The 21,342-nt window shown below is 56.7% G+C and overlaps 1 protein-coding gene across 1 annotated transcript in view; it reads right to left on the reverse strand.

The window, feature by feature from the left end:
• CAMK2B (calcium/calmodulin dependent protein kinase II beta) overlaps window positions 1-21,342 on the reverse strand; it is an 89,387-nt gene that overhangs the window by 30,860 nt on the left and 37,185 nt on the right. Inside the window, exons 5-7 of the mRNA XM_004386112.1 lie at window positions 20,882-20,941; window positions 10,200-10,254; window positions 5,585-5,650 (exon numbers count right to left, since the gene is read on the reverse strand). Of these exons, the coding sequence (XP_004386169.1) occupies window positions 5,585-5,650; window positions 10,200-10,254; window positions 20,882-20,941 (181 nt within the window). The remainder of the gene's footprint in view (window positions 1-5,584; window positions 5,651-10,199; window positions 10,255-20,881; window positions 20,942-21,342) is intronic.

A 21,342-nucleotide genomic window follows, 5' to 3' on the forward strand; every position in this document is an offset into this window, starting at 1 on the left:
GCCAGATCCCCTGGGGGACAGGACCAACCCTCTTCCTCAAATAGCTCCCACTCCCTTTTGGCCACTTCTGGAAATGGCTGGAAACAGTATCAGAAACGAAGTTTGTGTTTCCTCCCTGTGAAATCCCAGACATCAGAAACCCAATGGGAGGATGGATTCCCAAGGTTTAGGGGGATCAGAAGGGGCCGGGCCCAAAGTCCCTTCAGATGTCCGCCAACCGCTGGGTGGCAGCTCTCCAAGCTGCCCTGCCCCTCGCTGCACCACCCCGTCTCCCGTTCCCAGGAGGCCCTTTTTGCCCCCTCCCTGTCCCCCCCAGCACAGGCAGTATCCCTGTCTCCACAGTCACTGGAAGGAATGGTCTTTTGTCCCCAATGAAGCCCAGGCCAGCACTTACCCTGCCACTGCCCAAATGTGTCTTCCTGCAGCTGCAGAGGGCTTTTGGCCCGGAGCAGGCAGGTTCTGTCCACAGGGAGCCTCACTCTCAGCCCAAACAGGCAGTCTGGGAAGCCCATGCCCAGCCCCGGGGACCTGCCGCCTCTCACTGTCTCACTCACTCCCAGGCAGAGATGGCCCTGGGGAGGGGGCGCTGGTGAGCTGGCACCAGAGTCTCCTGAGCAAGGAACAGAAAACTGGCCTGACACACAGGAAGCACCTGTGCCATGGACGCATCTCTTCCCACCACGGTGTGGCCCCCAGGCAGCAGGCCCCAAGGGGCAGCCAGTGGAATGGCAAATCTCAGCCCTCTGCTCTGGAATCCGGTCGCGTGCCCTTGTCTTTTCGTGCTTAGAACCCTCTCCCTCCCCGCACAGCTCTGCAGTCTGCCAATCCCTCCAGAGGCTGGCTGCAGCCCTGTGGTTCCCTTGCCTTCAAGCACACTCTCAGAAGCCCATCATCTGTGGCACCCACAGGTGGCCCCAGTGCCCTCCTCTGGGAAGCCACTTCCAGCGTCTGGCTCAGCCCACAAATGGATGGAGACCACTGCACATCCTGGCTGTAGCTAAGGGTCACCTCTTGCGTCTTCTCCATCATCAGACGACTTCTCCATCCTCAACTCAGCCTGCCTCGAGGCCTAGAGCAGGCACGTCTCTTCATTAAGCACGCTCCCTGGTCGCCCAGTTGTGTTTCCTCTTATGTGGTCACTTGCCACGTTCACCTCTCCACTGGGCTGTGGCTCCATGACAGGAGGGCCATGCTCTATTGCATCTGATGCCAGATGTTTGACAGATGTTTGCTGAATCAATGAGCTCATCTACCCACACCCTTGACTAGTATGTCCACTCAGACAGGGTGAGGGCTGCAGCGGTCCTCCCATGGATGTGCCCTCTGGGCCAGCACCAGAGACACAGCAATTGCGCATCCTCCGTCTATGTCTCATGGCTTCCCTGAGGCATCCCAGAAGATTTGCAAATGTTGCTGAAGTCTAGTTACAGGACTCTCTGATGTATGGCACGGCCATCCAAAAGGAAATCATGATCATCTCCTGCACTGCCATACCACGTCCTTTGGGAACACTCCCGTACCTCACAGCACCACGAGGGGTGGTGGTTGGTGCCATGGCATCTCTGTGCTTGCACGCCATCTTGTTAGGCAAACACAACCCCATGGTAGAACACTGTGCTGGGGCTATACAAGCAGCTTGGCAATCCTGGCTTCTCACCCTCCTCTGTGCTTCATGTCACCTCAGAGGACTCCGGCATGGGGTCACCTCTGCAGGTGGTGACCTTGCTACCTCTGCTGCCTTTGCCCTCCTATCTGAAAACCCCACCCTCGCTGGGGTGGGGCGGGCTCTCCACGGGCTGCTCCTGCCACCTTCTCCCCACCATCTGCTAGCATCATACTGGCCTCCCCAGACAGTGGCCAACACCCTCTCTAGGCCTGTTGTCATTTCTGAACAGCCAACAAGTCACTTTTGTCATCAGGATTGTTCCCAAGCTGCACCTGGACACCACAGACTCCTAGCCTGGTCTGCTCTGAGCAGGGCTCTGCATCCTGCCAGGTGTGCCCCCTGCCCTCCTGGTTGGGCTCGGGGGAGTCAGCATGCCCCTGGGTCTCCCAGTACTGCGGGGCCAGAATTTAGTTTCTGAGACTCCCTTAGCCAGCTCTCATCAGCCATATTCCTTTTCAGAGTTAGTTTCAGTAGGTTCTACATGTTTTGAAATTTGCTTTCCTCATTTTGAAAAAGGACACATACGCCCCTAAGATTCTTTACAAACCATAAAATAAAATCCCGCCTCCTGTAAGAGGAATCTCCAACCTTACTGGTTAGAACAGAATTTAGAAAAGTGATTCCTTTCCTGGTCTCCTCTCCCTCCTGAGGTAAACACATTGGAAATTCATCAGGTCCTCGAGGTTCAGTGCACGAGGCCTTGGGCAGGCGCCTGGAAGAGCCACAGGGTCGATGTGTGCCTGGCCTGACTGGGCAGCCCTGGGCCGTCCCCACCATGCCATGCTGCTGGGTCCCTGTCTCTATCATCTCAGCAGAAACCTGACTATATTCCACGGCAGTGTGTAATGCTCAGCTCCACCCCACCCGCCTTCCCGGAGATCTGCCCTCCTGGAGTCAGGCAGCCCTTCCTTTGCCACATTCCTGTCTCTGATTCTACCCTTTAAGTATGGTGATGCCCATAGAGTAACTGATGCCTCGGGCTCATATTTCAGATGGCCTGTCAGGTGCAACAGCCTGGGGCAGGACACGGGCACAAAGAAGGAAGCCAGCAGTCCTCCCAGCCCAAGGTGTATGTCCCCACAAACACAGAACCGGGGTGCTCACACTGGCCCCATCAGAACGCCAGCCTGCTCCCCCTCACTGCCCCACAATCACCCTCGTGCCCAGCAAACCCACAGGGTGGAGGCCAACCTGCCCACTTCCTCATAGTTTGGCCACCAAGCACCCTCCATCTGGGCACCTATTCCCCCAAGAGAGGCAGCAGGGTTTCTGAGACAGAACTAGGGGTTTGCAGGTATGATGAGGAAACCATGCCCAACCAAGTGCCACTTCCTCTGGGCCAGTTCCAAGGGGGCCTCAGCCCCTGGGGAGGAGTAGGTGTCGGCCCTCCGAATGGCACAGGGGTATGGCGCACGTCCTGGGCCCTCTTCATCTCTCCTCCCCTCACAGCACTCCACAGCTTGCTCCAGGGAAGATTCCTGGGACCCCAAAAGCCAGAGCATCGCTAGAGGCCCGTGGAAAATCCCAACAGTTTATCCTCTCCCTGAGCCTACCTGCTTCCGGGCAGCTCTGAGCCCCCCAGCCTGCAGCAGGTAGGGGAGACAGCAGCAGAGCAAACCGGCCAGGGGCCTGAGTTACATGAAGGCCAACTCCTGCTCGCCAAGTGGGGGCCCCTCGAGGCCGGCACCCTGCACTCACTCCTAAGCAGGCTGTGTGTCCGTCAGAGACACGGCATGAGAAAGACAGGGGGCAAAGAAGGCAGGGAGAAGCCGAGGCCATGTCTGCAGATGGGCAGACGTGGCTCTCTTCCTCAGAGGGAGAACAGTGGCCTGGCATGACCAGGGGGTGGGCTGGAGCTCCTGCAAGCCCTGATCTCCTGCTGCCCTGAGCCCGGCCTTCCTGTGTGGTCTTGACACCTGCAATCTGCTCCCCTCCAGGCCTCGCCTCGGTGGCAGTGCAGCTTGCTGAGGATGAGGCAGGTCAGCAAGCAGCCCTCACCTCCCCCCTCGCCCCCGCCCCCTGCCGGCAGCCTGGAGCTGGAGGAGCATAACACTGACCTGTAGGTCCCTGTGTGCAGAGGATTAGGGGTGAGTGCAAGCTATACCTTCTATTATCTGACGGAGACAAGAGTGCAAAGCAGAACTGGGTGGTGGGGCAGAAGTAGGGCTGGGACAGGGAGGAGGGGACATCGCTGCCCCAGGGATGTTGACAAGGGGGGGAGTCAGAGAAGCCGAGGGAGGGCAGAGGGACTGAGTGTGGAGAAGAGAGAGAGACAATGGGATGAGAGCTCCAGGACCAGATGTCGACAAGGCTGGGATTGCTGGGACTGGATGTGAGCGTGCAGGGGGGTGGGCGCCCAGGTTGGAAGACATGGGGGGAGGGGCTTAGGGGCTCTAGAGGAATGGGAGATGGGCCCAAGGGCACGGTTCAGCCACGAGCTGGAATGCACTAGTAGTCCCCTGTTCCAGACAGGGAAACTGAGGACCAGCAGCAGTCCTCTAGGGGTCTACAGGCAAGATTCGAGGGCAGGTCTTCCCGCTCCAGTCAGTGTTCAGTCCAGTCCTTCCCAGGCCATGGGAGCTGGGGTCCCGTCTGAGAACTGGCGGGGGTGGGTGGGGGCGTTGGGATTGCTGCTTCATGCCTCCCCAGGACCCTGAGAACCCTCTGCCCACCCAGGGCTTCACTTGCCCTTAGGGGTGTCAGGGAGGGCCTCCAGGGACCCCTGAGCATGCCCTTCCCCAGAAGGCCTGCACCACACTCCCTAGCTCCCAGGGCCAGCTCTGGTGGGCAGTCGGCCGGGCCCAGCAAGCTCCCTACACAGGGCCGCACCTCCCTACAGCAAGGCCTCCTGTGCCACGCGGAAGCAACTTGCACGGAGCTATTTTTTTAGACGACATTCATTTTTCTTGATGAGAAAAGTACTACATATCCATTAAAGAAATTTTTGAAAATAGAAAAAGAAAATTAAAAAATGTAAAGTCATCCATAATTCTGCCACTAGAGGGGACCCTGGCTGGCCATCTTGTCTTTTTTATGCTGGCCGGTCTATGCCAAGTCCATCTCTGGCCCCAGGCCGGCCCTTCCTTCACACCATGTCAGCCGGCGGTCAGAGAGCAGCCCCCGGCTGTCCCCGAGCTGAGGTGCCCTGTGATTAGGAATACACTTGGTCACAGATCTGAGTGGCACCTGGCTCAGGAACCTGGGCTGCAGCAAGCCACCCGTGGCCTACCCTTCCAGGGACAGGGAACTGATGCTTGCCACCCCCAACTGGGTGCCTTTCCCACCCACCATCCACCAGCACAGGACCCCATGCTTCTCCTTCTATGTTCAGACTTGGTGGATTAGTGTGGCCCTGGGAGGGTCCCTGGAAGAGGATTCCTGGCCCTGCCTTGAAAACTGCTTATCGCTACGAGAAAAGTTAACCAAGAAGTGCCCGTTATGGGCCATGGACTGAGGTTTCCAAAAGGAGGGTGGGAGGACAACTTACAAACAAGCTCTGCCCCTCTCCTTCCCTGGCCAGCCCCCAAGGAGGTCACCAGCTCTTGGGATCAGTTCCCTCAGAGGCTGGGTTGAGACAGTGGACACGCAGCTGACCCCAGTGAAACCAAGCAGGCCTGGGCCCCTCCACACTCAGGCCACAGGCTACGTGTTCCCCTGAGGTCACCCTCCTCCCAACCCTGCCCATCAAAACACTGAAGGCCAGGGGCTTGGAGCTCTCAGCAGGGCCTGGTGGCCATCAGCCATGTGGGCAGCATAGACCAGCAGAGCCGACACTTCCTCACAGCTGACCCTCTGCCAGGCCACGGAGGGGAACGTTGCATAGGAACATTAGAAGGGGCAGGAACAGGTAGGGTGAAGCAAGGGTAGGAGGGGGTGAGAGAGAGGAAAGGCAGGGTGGTGGGAGGGCTCTGCACTCACCTGGCATCAGCCTCACTGTAGTACTCCCTCGCCACAATGTCCTCAAATAGCTCCCCACCCGTGACCCTGCAGGAACAGCACACTTGAGTCACATTTTGGGAGACTATCACACCCTGTCACTATCACCACCACCACCCACATCACCACCTCCTCCTGCACCAAATCACTATTACTGGCCACTATCATCACCACCATCACCACCTCCATCACCATGACCACCCACACCACCACCACCTCCTGCACATCACCACCATTACCTACCACTGCCACCACCGTCGACACCACCATCACCACCGTCACCCTGTCACCATCATCACCTATGCCATGACAGCTTAGCGAGTGCTTACTCATGTCTGATCATATGTTAACACTTTAATCCTCACAACCATGGCATGACATGCTCAGTTGACAGAAGAGAACAGAGTTTCAAAAGTTTACGTGATTTGCCCAGGAGTTTGGCTCTGCACTATTATACTTCAGCCTTGTGACTCCAACTCCGGGTTCTGAGGAGATATGGTGTCCCCTCTCCAAACCCCCTGGGGCCAGAGATGTGGGCCTCACAGAGATGTGGAGCAGAAAATGTGGTGACTGGACCTGGCCTCTCCAGTGGCTGAGGTGTTGAAGGACTTATTGAGGGCGGAACGGCGATGGTGCACAGCAACCCTCTGCACCACCCATGAGTGGCCTTACAGTCTGGATGGAGCCCCAAGCTGGGAAATTGGAGAAGACATGGGACAGAAAGCTGACAAAACCATGGATGGAGGAGGCTGGCACACAGCTGTCCTGATTCACAGGGGAATAGACAAAGCCGACCCCTGGGTCCACCCAAGCCCTTCACCCAACTCAGCAAGCTCCAAGTCAGCCAGGAGCACCACCAGGAAACCTCACCCTGAGGCAGCCCAGAATCCCGTCCCAGCATTCCCTCCTGTGTCCCTGTCAGTACACGGGTGGGCACCTCTCTCTACATCCACAATCTTCTCCCCACCTCCCTGCCTGCCCCATGGCTGCCGCCATGCTGGCCTCCACGCGTTAGCTCCTTGAAGACGGGGCTCGGGGTTTCCTCATTTTTGTGCCTCAGCACTCAGTGCCGGCTGGCCAGTGGCAGGGGCAACAAGGGAGGGGGCTGTTGAGTGGGCCCCTGGAGTGGGCAGGCTCTCTCTTAGTACTGAGTGCTAGCAGGCCCCAGGCACTCGGCTAAATGCCTTACCTCAGTGTCCTGCTGAGTCTTCCCAACAGTCCTCTGAGTGAGGGACTATTATGACTCCCTTTACCCCGGAGGAAACTGAGGCCCAGAGAAGGCGAGTGACCAAGGCAAACAGCAGCCTGCCTGCACTGCCCCTCTGAGGCACTACCCTGAACCAGCTCTGGGGTCAGGAGCCTGGGGTCAGCTCAGGCGCTGCTTTCCTTCAGCTGTGGGACCCAGGCAGGTCTCTAATGCAGGAGCTGCAACACTGCCTGGGCAGGGTTGTTGTGAGGATTCAGTGTGCCAGAGGGCAGGTAATTAAAAGATCAGGAGCCTCCCTCTCGTTCCCCGTTCTCTGTGGTGGATGGGGGCAAAGGCTCTGCCCTGAGCCTGAGCCTGGGCCTCTAGCAGCAGGCCAGACAGTCTTTGCTGCTCTGGGTCCCTCAAAAAGCAGACAGCACTACTGAGCTCAGGCTCTGCCTGCAGCCTCCTCTTCCTCTCTCTCCTGCCACTTCTAGCTGCCTATCACATCTGTGTGTCCCATGAGATACTACACCATGTACAAAGAAGCAAAAAAATTTTCAGGCTGGGTTTTCCAGGGGCATCCAGCCTGGCCCCTGAGCTCAAACGGCCTGTAAGGGTGTGTGTGTATGCGTGCACGTGTGTGCACAGGGGTTCAAGTGTATGTGTGTATGCAAATGTGTTTGTGTGTGTGCACAGGTGTGACTGTGCATGGGAGCATGGGTGTGCACAGATGTGTGTGCGCACAGGGGTTCATGTGTATGTGTATGCACATGTGCTCATGTGTGCACACAGGTGTGACTGTGCATGGGAGCATGGGTGTACACAGATGTGCAGGTGTGTGCACAGGGGTTCAAGTGTACGTGTGTATGCACGTGTTCATGAGTGTGCACAGGTGTGACTGTGTGTGGGAGCATGGGTGGGCACAGGTGTGTGTGCACAGGGGTTCAAGTGTATGTGTGTATGCACGTGTTCATGAGTGTGCACAGGTGTGACTGTGTGGGAGCATGGGTGGGCACAGATGTGTGTGTGTGTGCACGTTTAGCAGGAGGATCAAATTCTAGGTCTCGCCCAAGAGAGGGGCCTGGCATTCTCTAGCTCTGCAGTCCACCGTTTATCCCTCCCCACACACAGCCCCACAGATCCACTCTCTCAGACTTTAAGCCCCGTCACAAGGCAGTGACAACAAGGCAGGTCAGGCCTTAGGCAAGAACTGCAGCACACAGAGGCCCCGCCAGGAGTGCTCCTGGGCCCAGGAGACGGGTGCTCTGGGGCTCCCGTTTGTGCTGGTGAACTCCAAGGCCAGAGCCTCCCTCAGTCCAGAGCTTAAGGGGGCAGGAAACTGTGCTCCTGGGTCTCTACCGATTGCTGCTGTGGGAACTTGGGGGTCTCTACTCTTGCCCAGGGCATTAGTGCTGGCCCAGGAAGAGCCTGGTCAAGGAGGACCAGCGTCCATCACTCAGGCACTGTGGGCCTCTGTGGGACACTGTGGCTGACTCGTGGTGTGTGTAAGATTCCCTGTTCCCAGGCCAGGTCCCCAAGCCTCTGTAACATTCCGAGGCATGGGGAATGGGGGTGTTCATCAACCCCTAGAATCCAGAGCCCCCAAACTGACATGGGCCTCCTGAAGGTCATGCCAACCCAGGTCAGAAAGTGTTTTCCTAATTCCGGGGCGAGGGCAGGCCCCACCAAACCCCTCAGCAGACAGCACAGTGGAGGGTCAGGGCCTAGCCCATGAGCCTGTGAAGGGAGGGAGGGAGCTGGGCAGTGGCCAGGCCGGCCCCCCGTGCCTTTAGGGCCTCTTCTCCTCTCCTCTCGGCCTCCCATGGCCCTGGGAGGCAGAGGGGCGGGCAGGCCTCCCCTGCCGCAGCCCTGCATCCTGCAGGCCAAGGGCCCACTCAGAGCCACTGTCCCATGTGTGACGTGCTCCCCCTCTTCCTCCTCTGGAGGCTGGAGGGCTGTGGGACACTCCAGGACAGTCTGCATAGGTGTGCTGCCCTCCTAGCTTCCCTGGGTGTGGGTGGTATCTGGGATACCCCTGAGCTGAGATTTTGGCAGAGTCCAGGACAACCACTATCTGGGGGCCACAGAGGTTTGGGGGAGGATTGCAGGGGCCCAGGTGGCTCCTCCTCCCACCCCTTCCACCTCCCCAGCTGGTTTCCTCTTCCCTGCACACCTTCAGAGCCTCTCACCCACACTCCTGCCTGTCCTGTGCTTGCTGCTGCTCAGAGACAAGAATCGTCTACACACACACATGCACACATGTAGACACGAGCATGCACACATATGCACAAATGGGCAAACACGCATGTGCACACACTCAAGCACATGCGCACACACATTAAAGTGCATACACGTGTACACACACGCACACATGCTCACTCACACACATAAACATGCATACACACATATGAACACATGCACACATGTGCATGCACATACAAGTGCCATTCTCTCTCCCCATCTGCTCCTAAAACATACACAGCCATCTGTCTGCCACCAGGGCAGGGACGTCACCTGCTTCCCTACATCCAGTAGCTTCTATGTTTTCTGGAGAAGATGCCCAGTGGAGGGGAAGTGGGAGGGCACACGGGGGGCAGTGGGCCTGACCCTCCTCAGGGCACGGGGCACTCCAGACATCCCAGAGTATGGCGCTGGCCCCACAGGATAGGCCGCAGCCTGGCCAGGCCCAGGCACTGGCAGCAATACCAGGTGGTATCTGGGGCTTGTGGACACACTGGGGTACCAGGGGTAGCCCAGCCTCTCTTGACCAGAGGACCCAAACTGGGCCTCCACGCCCCCATGGCTGCGGCATCTCCCTATCCAGGCACAGCCTGAGGGTGGTGGCTGAGGGGCGGACAGTGACGGGCTCAGGCAGGCCACAAGGGCAGGCCATGGTCTCTAGGCCCTGCCCATCCAGGGTCCCAGGACTGCACTGACTCACCAGCAGCTAAATATAGTGCTGCTAAGCAGTACAAGGAGGGAGGCGGTGAGGTCACCGCTGCTAAATCAGGGAGGTGAGAGGCAGCTGAGTGCCCCCACCACCGAGACGCCTTCTCGTCTCCACCCCTAACGCTCACACACGCACGCCGCACCAGCATGCCACTCTGAGGCTCAAGTCCAGCCAGACCAGGGCCCAAGGGAAGGAAGGTGAAATGGGCCCCACTCTTGCTGGGGGTCCAGGGTGCCCAGCCTGACAAGCTGCCCCTTGGAGCTCAGTGAGCGCTCACTCCTCTTCCTAGTGCTGTCCCAGCCCAAGACCCCTGCCCCACCTGCAGCATGCCCTGCTCGCTCCTCCAGGCAGGGGAGAGGTGGGGACAGCCGGGCCTGGCAGGCCAGCAGCAGACCCCCCAGTCAGGGGCATGTCCACCGGGGCTGGGGTGAGTGAGTGTGGTCAGCTTCAGTACTTACAGGTCGAAGACGAGGTAGTGGAAGCCCTCCTCAGAGATGCTGTCATGGAGACGCACTGTGGAGACAGGAAAGGGCCTGAGGAGCTGACAGAGCCAGGATGAGCCCTCTGTGGCCAGGCCCACCTCCTCTGTGGGACACAGTGACCTGCCCACAGTCACCAGCCAGCCCTCAAGAGGGGAGAGCCCCACAAGGTGTGGGGTGCTGGGTGCGCTACACAGGACAGTGAGTTGGGAGGACCCAGGGACGGCTGTGGGCCTTCTGGGGCCAGCTGCCTACCGTGAAGGCTGCAGGCTGGCCGGGTGCAGCTTGGGGCCCCAGGCCTTGGGGTTGGCAATGGTGCAGGGTGGTGCTGCTCTCCACCGCCTGCCATCAGCAGCCCATCTGGTCTCCTCTTCTCCTCCACTTACCCCATTTCCGCCCGTGGAGACCCAGGCCCCTCTCAGTCCTGTGGGTAGCTTCACCCAACAGAGGCCTGGGAAAGCAGGTTCTGAAAGTGGGCTTCGTGTGGCAAAGCAACTGAGACAAAATGCTCTGTTGTCCACCCATAAAGCCCAGGGCTGCCCCCAGCAGCACCCAGCCTCTCCCTGCCTCCTGGCACACAGTGGTGAGGGGCTCAGGGACTGGCCTGAGGAGGGGTGTGACAGCAGGCCCCCTGAGCCCGCCCCCTCGAGCCACCACACCATGCGGCCCTGAGGCAAGCCATGCCGTGTGCCAGGGCTTACAGGAGCCTGACCCTAAGTTCAGAGTCCCAGAGCTGACACTGGCAGGGAGAAACCAGCAGGAAGGAGCCATGGCTATTTACGTGCTCCTCTTTGTTTGTAGAGATGCGTGGATTTTTGTCTGTTTTCTGCATATCCCTGGAGCCTAGAGCAGTGCCCAGTGCAGAGCAGGGCTGAATGAATGAATGAATGAGTGGACGAATAGCTAAGTGACTTTTGCACAAAGAAAGCAACCCTCTTGAAGCTGGAGGTGCTCCCTGTACCACAGAGCAAATATTTCCAAGGAGCAACTTGTTTTGGACCCTGCTCCGCTCTGCCAAACCCACCCTTTGCTAGAACAGCAGCAGCAATGCCAGGCAACATGTATTGAGCGCTCAGGACACACCAAGCACTTTTAAGTGCTGCGCACATTAGTTCCATTAACCTTCACAAGGACCCTGCTGGGTAGGGTGCAGACGCGGAGGCCAGTGCACAGAGGATAAAGGTCACACAGCTGGTCACAGGCAAGCGGGGTGGGGAACCCAGGGAGGCAGCGGGCCCAGGCCTGAGCTCGGTCCTGAAGGAGCTGCCCTCGAGCGGCCTGGAAGCCCTGTCCTTAGGCTCTCCTTGCAGTCCCGGCAGAAAGACCTGGGGCCTGCTCCTCCCCACCACCTGGGACTGCTGCTGGTATGACTCAAGCTCAAGGCAGACAGGCACTGACTTCCAGCCTGACCCCCTTCTCGAGCTCTCTCATGCGTCCTAGTTTCTAACTGGCTGCCCTGTCCTCCCTCCTCCCAGCACTCATCCTCCCAGGGGCTGTTCTGTTAGCATCTTCCACACCCAGCAGCTGTGACCTGAACCCAACCCCCAGCCGTCCCTCACCTTCAGACCTGGGCCTGGTGTAGTGAGGAGGTGTCCCCCACGCCGTTTTGTAGGGGGGGGCTGCCCACCTCTGGCCTGAGGGTGCCAGTCCCACTGAGAGAGGCGCAGAGAGGCCCAGAGTGCTCGGATGCCAGAATGCCCCTGGCAGCACAGATGCCACACCCTGGCCCCCTCTCCCCCCAGAGCCGACTGGATGAAGAGTTTCTGCCCCCTCTGCCTCATGGACCAGCTGGGCAGCCTTGGGCAGGGCACAGTTGGGCGGCCTTGGGCAGGGCACAGCTGGGCGGCCTTGGGCAGGGCACAGTTGGGTGGCCTTGGGCAGGGCACAGCTGGCCCCGTGTGACGGTGATAAGAGCACCTATGCACCTATCCAGGGTGTGGCCCAGAGTGTGCAGAGCCCCTGAGTGCCCGTGGGTGCTGTCACTGTGCTGTCACTCCCATTGCTCTGTGCGAGGTGGCTTCCCAAGGAAGACCCTAGACCCTTAAGGATAGGCCTCACAAACACCCTGCATGAGAAAGACCCTAAAGTCACGGCAGGGAGAAGGGGACAGTGGCTCTGCACCCCTCGTCCATTGTCCTTCTTCCTGCCCCTCCACGCTCCCTTTCTCGGCCTGCACTATTTCTGGCTCTGCTCAAGGGCGGGCACCCAGCCCTCTCCCTCCAGCCCAGCTCACGCTCAGAAAGTGAGGTCTCCCTGGACCCTGTGTCCTCTGCCCAGCTCCAGGTCCTGGTCAACTCTCCCTGCCTCTGGAAGCAGATGCCCACCTGGCTGTTAATCCTTCCCACACAAACCTCTCTGCAGCACGGGCAGCCCTCCCCAGCTGAGATCTATACCAAGAGCAGAGGGTGCCCCCAGTTGGCCTTTCCAGACTCCCCAGTTCACCACCAGGCCCCACTTGGCCCAAGCTGGCCTGTCACCCTCGGTGTCACCACAGCCTCCCAGAGTTAAACGAAGGTCCTTGTCTGACTCCTTTCCAGCCCAGAGGCATTGGATCAACCAAGTAGGGCTCCCACAGGTCCAGCACTGTTTCAGCAGCCCCCCACCCCAGGTGCCTCCCCTCAGACACCTTCCTGAAGGTAGAACTGGGGCTGAGGAGAAAAGTATGGGGAACGGGAAGAGGGGGGAGAGGAGGAAGAAGGGAAGGAGGAGTGCAGGGAGGGGAGGAGGAGGGAGAGAGCCCTGCTGCCTTTCCCTCCTTACCCCCAGGGGAATCTGACCTCGAGGCTCAGGTGTGCCTGTGTCCCTTGGGGCGGGAGTTGCAGAGGTCTGGACTTCTGGCTTTTCTCTGGGGGCTGCCTCCTGCCCTCCGCCCCTGCCTCCATGATGGGACCGCCCTCTCCAGGGCCTGCTCAAGACGTCTCCGCATGGAGGCATCTGTGCGGTGAGTTCAGATGGTGCACTTGAGCACCTTTTAAACATCTGTACCATTTTAAAGATAGTTATGCATTTATTTTAATGGTTTACAAGAAAACTAGCACATCAGACCCAAATTCCACAGATACTATTGCTGAAGACAGCGCTAGGTTAAAAAAATGAGTTGTCATAAAATTGATTTAAATAAAAATACTAAGTAATACTGCAGGTGGCATGCAGATGTGGTACAGAAGTAAACAGCTAAAAGCCCCTCAGCGGTGCCTGGAAGAGCTGGTCTGGGAAGGCCTGCAGCGGGTGGATGCGGTTCCCCTTCAAGGCTGCTGCCCGTCCCACTCTCCATCCACCCCCCTGCCCCATCCGGCTGTGCAGGATGTAGTGTCCTTGTTACCTCCTGGCTTTGCTTTATAGGGCTCAACCTGCTGGGGGTTCTGACCCACACCCTACTTCAGAGTGGGGCACAAAGGGCCCTGGGTTGGGGCTGCTGCTTTCCACGGTCAGCAGCTCCCCTCTAAAGTCTCAGGCCAGGGTGCTCAGTGCGGGGCTCCTTCTGCCCCACAGAGGCTGCATGGAGCCTCATACCCTCCCACATAGCACCTCATCTGCCCTTTCCTAGCAGCATCCTCTGGCCCCTGGGAGGTTCTGAGGTCCCCAGAGGCAGGGATGTGTGGCAGGAACACTTAGAAGAAGAGCTGCCATACAGTGAGCATTTCAGAGACCAACAATTGTCCAACTTTACTCCATCTTCCACTGATGCGCTCATCTCTGGCACGAGTCTCCCAGGGCCACACGTGTTCCTGTGTGCCTACCTGCCTACCTGCCCGGCCACCTCACTGGAACACCCAAGGTAGGGTGGAAGCAGGTGGTGATGGGTCAGTCAACCTGGAAACAAGGCGCAGGGGCAGCAGAGAGGAGTGCTTGCTTCCTTTGCTGTGGTGGGCTGGAGACAGCCAAGGCCCTGGTAAGACCAGATCCGTGTGAGGAAGGCAGGAGGCAGCAGTAGCTCAGACATAAATGTTTGTCAGAATCTGCCCCCTGGGTCAGGGCTGAATGCAGGGCTGGTTCCCTGTTAACTGAAGCTGTTAAAAACCCTGCCTGCCACAGACTCCCTTAACTCCTCTGTCCCCACGGCCTGAGGGGCCCCAGCAAGGAAGGTTTGGGATCTGCTTGCCTTATTAGCTGCAAGCCCCTTGAGGCCAAAGCTATCCATTTATTGTCCTAGTCCCTACCCATGTGAGTGTGATGAAGGCACAGACAGTCCTGCTCGAGGTACCAGCTTCAGCTCCTAGGACAGCCCCCAGCCCTCCATAAATATGTGCCAGACAAACACATTCCTGAGACTTTCCAGCGGTGTTACGGATTGAACTGTGCCCCTAAAAAGATACGCTGAAGTCCTAACCCCTGCGCCTGAGAATGTAACCATTTTTGGGGAAACAGCGCCTTTGCAGACATCTGTTAACATGAGGTCACACTGGAGTAGGCTGGGTCCTGTCACGGATTGAATTGTGTCCCCCAAAAAATGTGCATATCAATTTGCCTGAGTCATGATTCCGAGTACTATATAATTGTGTACCATTCTGTAATCTGATGTGATTTCCTTATGTGTTGTAAACTCTATCACTATGATCTAATAAGGTAGATTATTGGCAGATATACTGATGAGGTTTACAAGATTAGATAGTGTCTTAAGTCAATCTCTTTTAAGATATAAAACAGAGAAGCGAGCAGAGACACACAGGAACCTCATACCACCAAGCAAGTGGTGCCGGGAGCAGAGCGTGTCCTTTGGACCTGAGGTTCCTGCGCAGAGAAGCTCCCAAACCAAAGAAAGACTGATGACACAGACCTTCCTCCAGAGCCGACAGAGAAAGTCTTCCCCTGGAGCTGATGCCCTGAATTTGGACTTGTAGCCTACTGGAATGTGAGACAATAAACTTCTCTTTGTTGAAGCCATCCACTTGTGGTATTTCTGTTACAGCAGAACTAGACGACTAAGATAGGTCCTAATGCAATTTGAGTGGCGTCCTTATAAAAGAGAAGAGAAAAGACACAGGGAGACTGTAGGCAGCACAGCTGTAAGCCAAGGAGTACCTGGGGCTACAAGAAACTGAAAGAGAGAAGGAAGGATTCTTTCCTAGAGCCTTTGGAGGGGTCATGGCTCTGCTGACACCCTGAATCCAGACCCCGGGCCTCCAGAAAGGAGCCCTGCTGGTGCAATGGTTAAGCACTCAGCTGCTAACAGCAAGGTTGGCGATTTGATAATACCAGCCGCTCTGCAGGAGAAAGAGATAGCAATCTGCTTTTGCAGAGATTCACTGCCCTGGAAACCCTATGAGGCAGTTCAACTCTGTCCTATAGGGTCACTATGAGTTGGAATCGACTCAAGAGCAATGTGTTGGCCTCCAGAACTGTGAGACAATATATTTGTTTCATTTTAAGCCACGCAGTTGTGGTACTGTTACAATAGCTCTAGAAAACTAACATATTGAGAAGTGGGGTGCTGCTCTAACAACACCTAAAATGTGGAAGGAGCCTTGGAATTGGATAATGGGTAGAAGCTAGAAGAGTTTTGAGGTGTTTGACAGTAAAAGCCTAGATTGCCTTGAGAAGACTTGTCTTATTTATCTAGTGCTGCCATAACAAATACCACAAGAGGGTGGCTTCAACAAACAGGAATTTATTTTCTCACCATTTAAGAAGCTAGAAGTCTGAATTCAGCGCACTGGCTCTAGGGGAAGGCTCTCTCTCTCTGTCCACTGTGGGGGAAGGTCCTTGTCTCTCTTCAGCTTCTATTTCCAGGTTCCATGGTGACCATGTGGCATGTATCTTCCCCTCTGTTTGTGCTTGCTTGCTTCTTCTGCTCTTTTTATATCTCAAAAGAGACTGATTTAAGACACACCCTACACTAACGCTGCCTCATTAATATAACAAAGAAAACCCATTCCAAAATGGGATTATAACCACAGGTATAACCAGAAAAACCAAACCTACTGCCTTCAAGTCGATTCCGACTCATAGTGACCCCACAGGGGTTAGGATTTACAACACATATTTCTGGGGGGCACTATTCAATCCATAACAAGACTGTTGGCAGAATTTTGGATATTAACGGTGGTAAAGAAGTGAGGAGAGCTATAGAGAATGCTTCTATTATCATGAACAGAATGCTACTACAAAAATGAACATTAAAGGTGCTTCTGGTAAGGCCTGAGGAGGAAACGAGGAACACGTTATTTACTGGACACTGGAGGAAAGGCTATCCTTGTCAGAAAGTGACAGAGAACTTGGCTGAACTATTTTCCAGAGTTTTGTGGAAAGCTGAACTCGTAACTAATGAACCTGGATGTTTAGTTGAGACTTCTAAGCAGAGTGTGGAAGGTGAGGACTGGTTTCTCTTTGCTGCTTGCTTATAGTGAAATGCAGGAGGAAAGAGGTAAATTGAGGAATGAATTGTTCTTGGCCTATTCATATTGCAAAAATTGAGAAAGCATGCTCTGGAGAGGACATCAAGGGTGTGGCTGGGCAACCGTTTGTTAAAAAGATCAGCTGTGTGACCTGTGGATCCAATCAACCATCTGAGCAGTAATGCTGCCAGCACAGGTTGAAGGGGACAGAGATGGGACAAAATGAAGTCAGGCTGTTGGACTCCTGGAATACTATGACAGGAAATGGACCAATAGGGCTACTTAGCTGCAAACATGTGTTATCTTTCAAGAAAAGGCAAAGATGATCCCAAGGGTGGTTCAGAGGCTAGCAGGGCTGCTGTTATTATAGACCCAGGGGGCACAGGCCCAGAGAGCAGGGCTGCCACCTCCACAATTTCAGAGAGTGGGTCCACCACCCTGATGGACCCAGAGGACTATTTTCAAGGCTTGAGATCCAGTGGAATTTGTCCTGCTGGATTTCGACTTGCTTTCTCCTTCCAATTTCTTCTTTTTGGAATGGGAATATCTACCCTGTGTCTATCCCACCTTTGTATTTTGGAAGCAGATAACCTGTATCCTAGGTTTTGCAGGTCCATGGAGAAGCGTTTTGCCCCAGGATGCACCATACCCAGAGTCTCACCCATACTTAATTCTGAGGATTCAGAAGATGAGATTTTGGATTTAGAGTGGATGCTGGAATGGGTTAAGACTTTTGGGGATGCTGGGATGGGATGACTGTGTTTTGCAGGTGGGAATGACATGAATTTTGGGAGGCCAGTGGGCAGACTGTTATGGATTGAATTGTGCCCCCCAAAAAGATATGTTGAAGTCCTAATGCTTGTACCTGTGAATGTGACCTTATTTGGAAATAGAATCTTTGAAGATGTTATTAAGCTGACATGAGTTCATACTGGAGTAGGGTGGGTCTTGATCCTATATGAGTGGTGTTCCTATAAAAAGAGAAGAGACACAGAAGGAAAACAGCCATGTGACAACGAAGGCAGAGATAGTAGGGGCAGAGCTGTAAGCCAGGGAATGCCAGAAAACCAAGACCGTGAACAGTGTCAGCCTCAGGACTACTGAAGAACAGCCCGGTACAGTACAGACATGACAGAGCTGTGTCCGGAGGGGAGGCTCCTCAAGTGGGCAGGCCGAGGCTGGGGGCCCACAGAGGAGGCACAGCATGGCGGTCCCACCCCTTACCGTCAACCTCAGAGCACAGTGAGCTGGGGTCAGAGGCTCTGCTGCCTCTGCCGAGTGACAGAGCTGAGCAGACGCTGACTTATTACCACCCCGGTCACCACCTAAGGGAGTCAGACCCACTTTCATCTCCAGAAGCTGGGCCCACAAGGTCACTGGGTGAGCTCTGGCCTGGGGAGAGTGGGAAGTGACACCCCCAGCAGAGACATTTCCATCCACTGACAGCACGAGGTCAGAGAACCTCTGGGCAGTCTGGCTCCACAGGCAGACCCTCCACCCTGCAGCCCCACACTGCTGAGGACCCTGGGCCAAGGAGCAAGCCTGCAGGGTGCCGGGAGGCTCCAGGGAACACTGGCTGGGGGTTCCTCCCCTGGGGTGCTCCCTGCAGACACAGGACTCTGCAGTGCAAAGACCAAGGGCGACTCTCAGCCTGGAGAGGGCTGCCCAGGCATCAGAGCCGCACCGCAGGCCCAGGCCTCCCCTATCTCTGCTTGAGAGTGCTGCCGGGACCAGGGCCGCAGCACTGCTTTTTCCCGCCTGGGCAGCCTCAGGCCTCCCCGATTCTCCTCTCTGTCTCTGAAGAGAAGGTGACACCGCCTAGGAGGACACTCTCTCCGAGGCCTGCGCTGTGCTCGGGAACCAGGCCCAGGGCCCCCACTCCCAATAGGCCAACACACACTTGTGCGACAATGCTGTAGCTCAGCAGACACCAAGAGGCCCAACCTCACTGGCTCATTCTGGTGGTTTTAAAATAAGACCTCAAATCCCTTGGTATGCCTCCCTTTAAGAGGTGGGGTTAACTTTTCCCCTCCAGTCTGGGCTGCGCTCAGTGACTGGTTTCAGATGGGCAGAATAAGGCAGAGGTGTGAGTGACAGGAGAAGCCTCACTCTCCTTGGCCTCTCTCTCCTCTGTCATTCCGGGGGGCCAGCTGCCATCTAGGGGAGCCCCTTGGAGACAGACCCGAAAGCTCCCGTCATACCTTCAGAAGACAGCAAGTACCGGCAGCCCAGGACCAAAACTGTGGAACAGGCCCCCACAGGCCATTACCACGATCTGTGCGGCAGCCCGGCCCTGGTGGAGGGGCCCTGCTCTGCTGCTGCCACCTGGACACTCTTAAGAACTTGTGAGCAAGGGGCCGCGCATTTTCATTGTACAAATCACGTAGCGGGTCCTGACCACCCAGCTAAGCTGTTCTTGAGTTCTGGACTCAAGAAACCACAGGGCATGCATGCTTGTGCAAGCTGCTAAGTTCTGAGGTAATCTGTGACACAGCAGTAGATGGAGGCCACCCTATGATGCCTCACAAATGAGGAGGCCGTGTCTCCGAGTAGTCAATGGCCATGGCATGACCATGAGCCTTGTAAGCCATAAGACAGGCTGAATCCAGGCCTCTGCACTTGAGATCCCAAGCATGGCGCCTCTGGAAGGTGGCGTCAGTTTCCACCAGCTTTCCGTGGGAATCGCCTCCATTCCTCCTACTAGGTGCCTGTGAGTGAGGAAGGGCGGCTCCATTTTACAGGTGCGGAAGCTGATGGGGAAGGAGAAGCACTCACTTCCCAGGGGCACACTACCTCAGCCCCCCGGCAGGCACGGCTCCATGCGGCCACTTCCTCTCAGGGGGCCTGTGAGCACCCTTGGCTCCTGCCCACAGAGGGAGGGGCTCCTCATCTCCTGGAAGTCCTCCCCAACTGCTTCAGGCCTCAGACGGCTGTCCCTACTCTAGGTCTGCACCTATAGCTCAGATCTGCCTTCCTCTGGCTTCTAGAATGTATTGGTCTAGACTGGAATGAGGTCATGCAAGCAAGAATTCCGTGGCCACTTCTCAGGGACCCACTTGGAACCCCAGAACCACACCTGACCTCCAGGCAGGGCAGGGAAAAAGCTTATTGAGGATCTGTCCCATTCCTGAAAATACACTTAGCATGAACAGGCCCTCGCCAGGTGCTCGGAGATGCAGAAGAAAGAGGAGGGGTGGGGGATAAAGGGGAGGGAAACAGCTGGAGGGACAGGGCAAGGGAGGGGCAGGACGCTCCCTATGACTAAGGCCCCCCGAAGTCCCTAAAGGGACCAGAGGTAGAGAAGGACAGGCAGATGGGGACAGACACACACGTCTGTTCCACAAGGGAATTGCAGCAGGGATCTCTCTGGAGCCACAGGAGGAGGAGGGAGCAAGCCATTCCCCAAGTGCCTTCATGGATCAGCACGGCCTGGGGTCACCAGCTCAAGAACCATATTACCCCAGCCTGGGACTCAACATGGCTTCAGAAAGAGGGGATGCCATGACAGGCAGAGCACCCCACATGCTCTTAGGGGGCAAAGACTGGGGTCCCTGGGCCAGCGAGGTGACTCCCTGCAGTGCGTGGGCCATGTGACACAAGCAGAAGACTGTCCAGACACACTAGGCAGACCACGCGCCGGCCACCCTCCTCGCCCTCGCCTCCTGCCAGAGCCCCAAGCCCTGGGTCACCTTGGAGACCCTCTCCATGGCCTCACCGGCCAGGTGCTGCCCTGGCCCCGCCCACGGGCAGGTGGGCCCACTGCCCAAGCCTCCACTCCAGTCTGGGGCTCCAGAGACCCCTGGGGCAGCAGGCACTCCTCCCAGATACCAGAGGCTCCCAGAGACTGGTTAGCAGACCTAGATCTGTGGGTGACACCGTGGTGTGGTATTTTGGCAAGTCTTTGAAACAAGGCTGTTGTGTGGCTGCTCTGAGGCCACTGTGTTTTCAATTGACATCACAGCTCCTGTTACAGAGAGGACACACTGAGTGCTCCACGGGGACACCTCACCTCACGACCCCCTCTGGGCAGCCTGTTACCGTCTGCACCCCACAAGGCACAGGGCACAGTTAGAGGCTGGCCTGCCTACACCCTCGGCAGGGGTGGGGCCCAGGAACCCTGGCCAGAACCAAGCGGGCAGTGGGACCCCTGAGCCTCGTTCACACAGGACAGAGTCCTATCTCAGCACTGCTGTCCCTACAGCTATCAGGGAGGAGAGGATGCGGGACTATCTCAACGAAGAGAGATAGAAAGGAGCGTATAGCTCTCTGTAAGTCTGATCCACAGGAAGGAGCAGGCTCCCCGCCCCGCCCTCCACCCCTCCTTACCGATGTTGGAATGCTTCAACAGGCGGCAGATGCGAGCCTCCCGCTCCAGCTTCTGATGATCTGAGGACAGAAAGAGAACAGAGTCACCACCAGTGCAGCTGTGCCGGCTGGCGGGCCGTCCCTCCCACTGCACGCTGGGTTGGTGGGCAGAGGGCACAGGCGCAGGGGATGCAACTTAACTGGCTCCCTGGGCACAGGCCAGCCAGGCGGGGCTGGGGCAGGAACCCAGCGTCTGGGGTGGACAGGCAGGCGTGGGGCGGGGACTCACTCAGGCTGAGTCAAGGTCCAGACAAGGCCATCCACCAGCGGCAGAGCCCACGGCCCTGATTCAGTCCTGTGAGCACCCTCTGTCCTAATTCCATGACTACTGGCAGTTTTCTACTGAAGTCAAACTCATGCTTTCAAGGCAGCAGTGGGATTGTGGCAGGGCCGTCTTTGCTGGGGGGCCCGAGGACACGTCA

Source organism: Trichechus manatus, unplaced genomic scaffold (genome assembly GCF_000243295.1).
Source record: "Trichechus manatus latirostris isolate Lorelei unplaced genomic scaffold, TriManLat1.0 scaffold00155, whole genome shotgun sequence".
Lineage (NCBI taxonomy): Eukaryota > Metazoa > Chordata > Mammalia > Sirenia > Trichechidae > Trichechus > Trichechus manatus.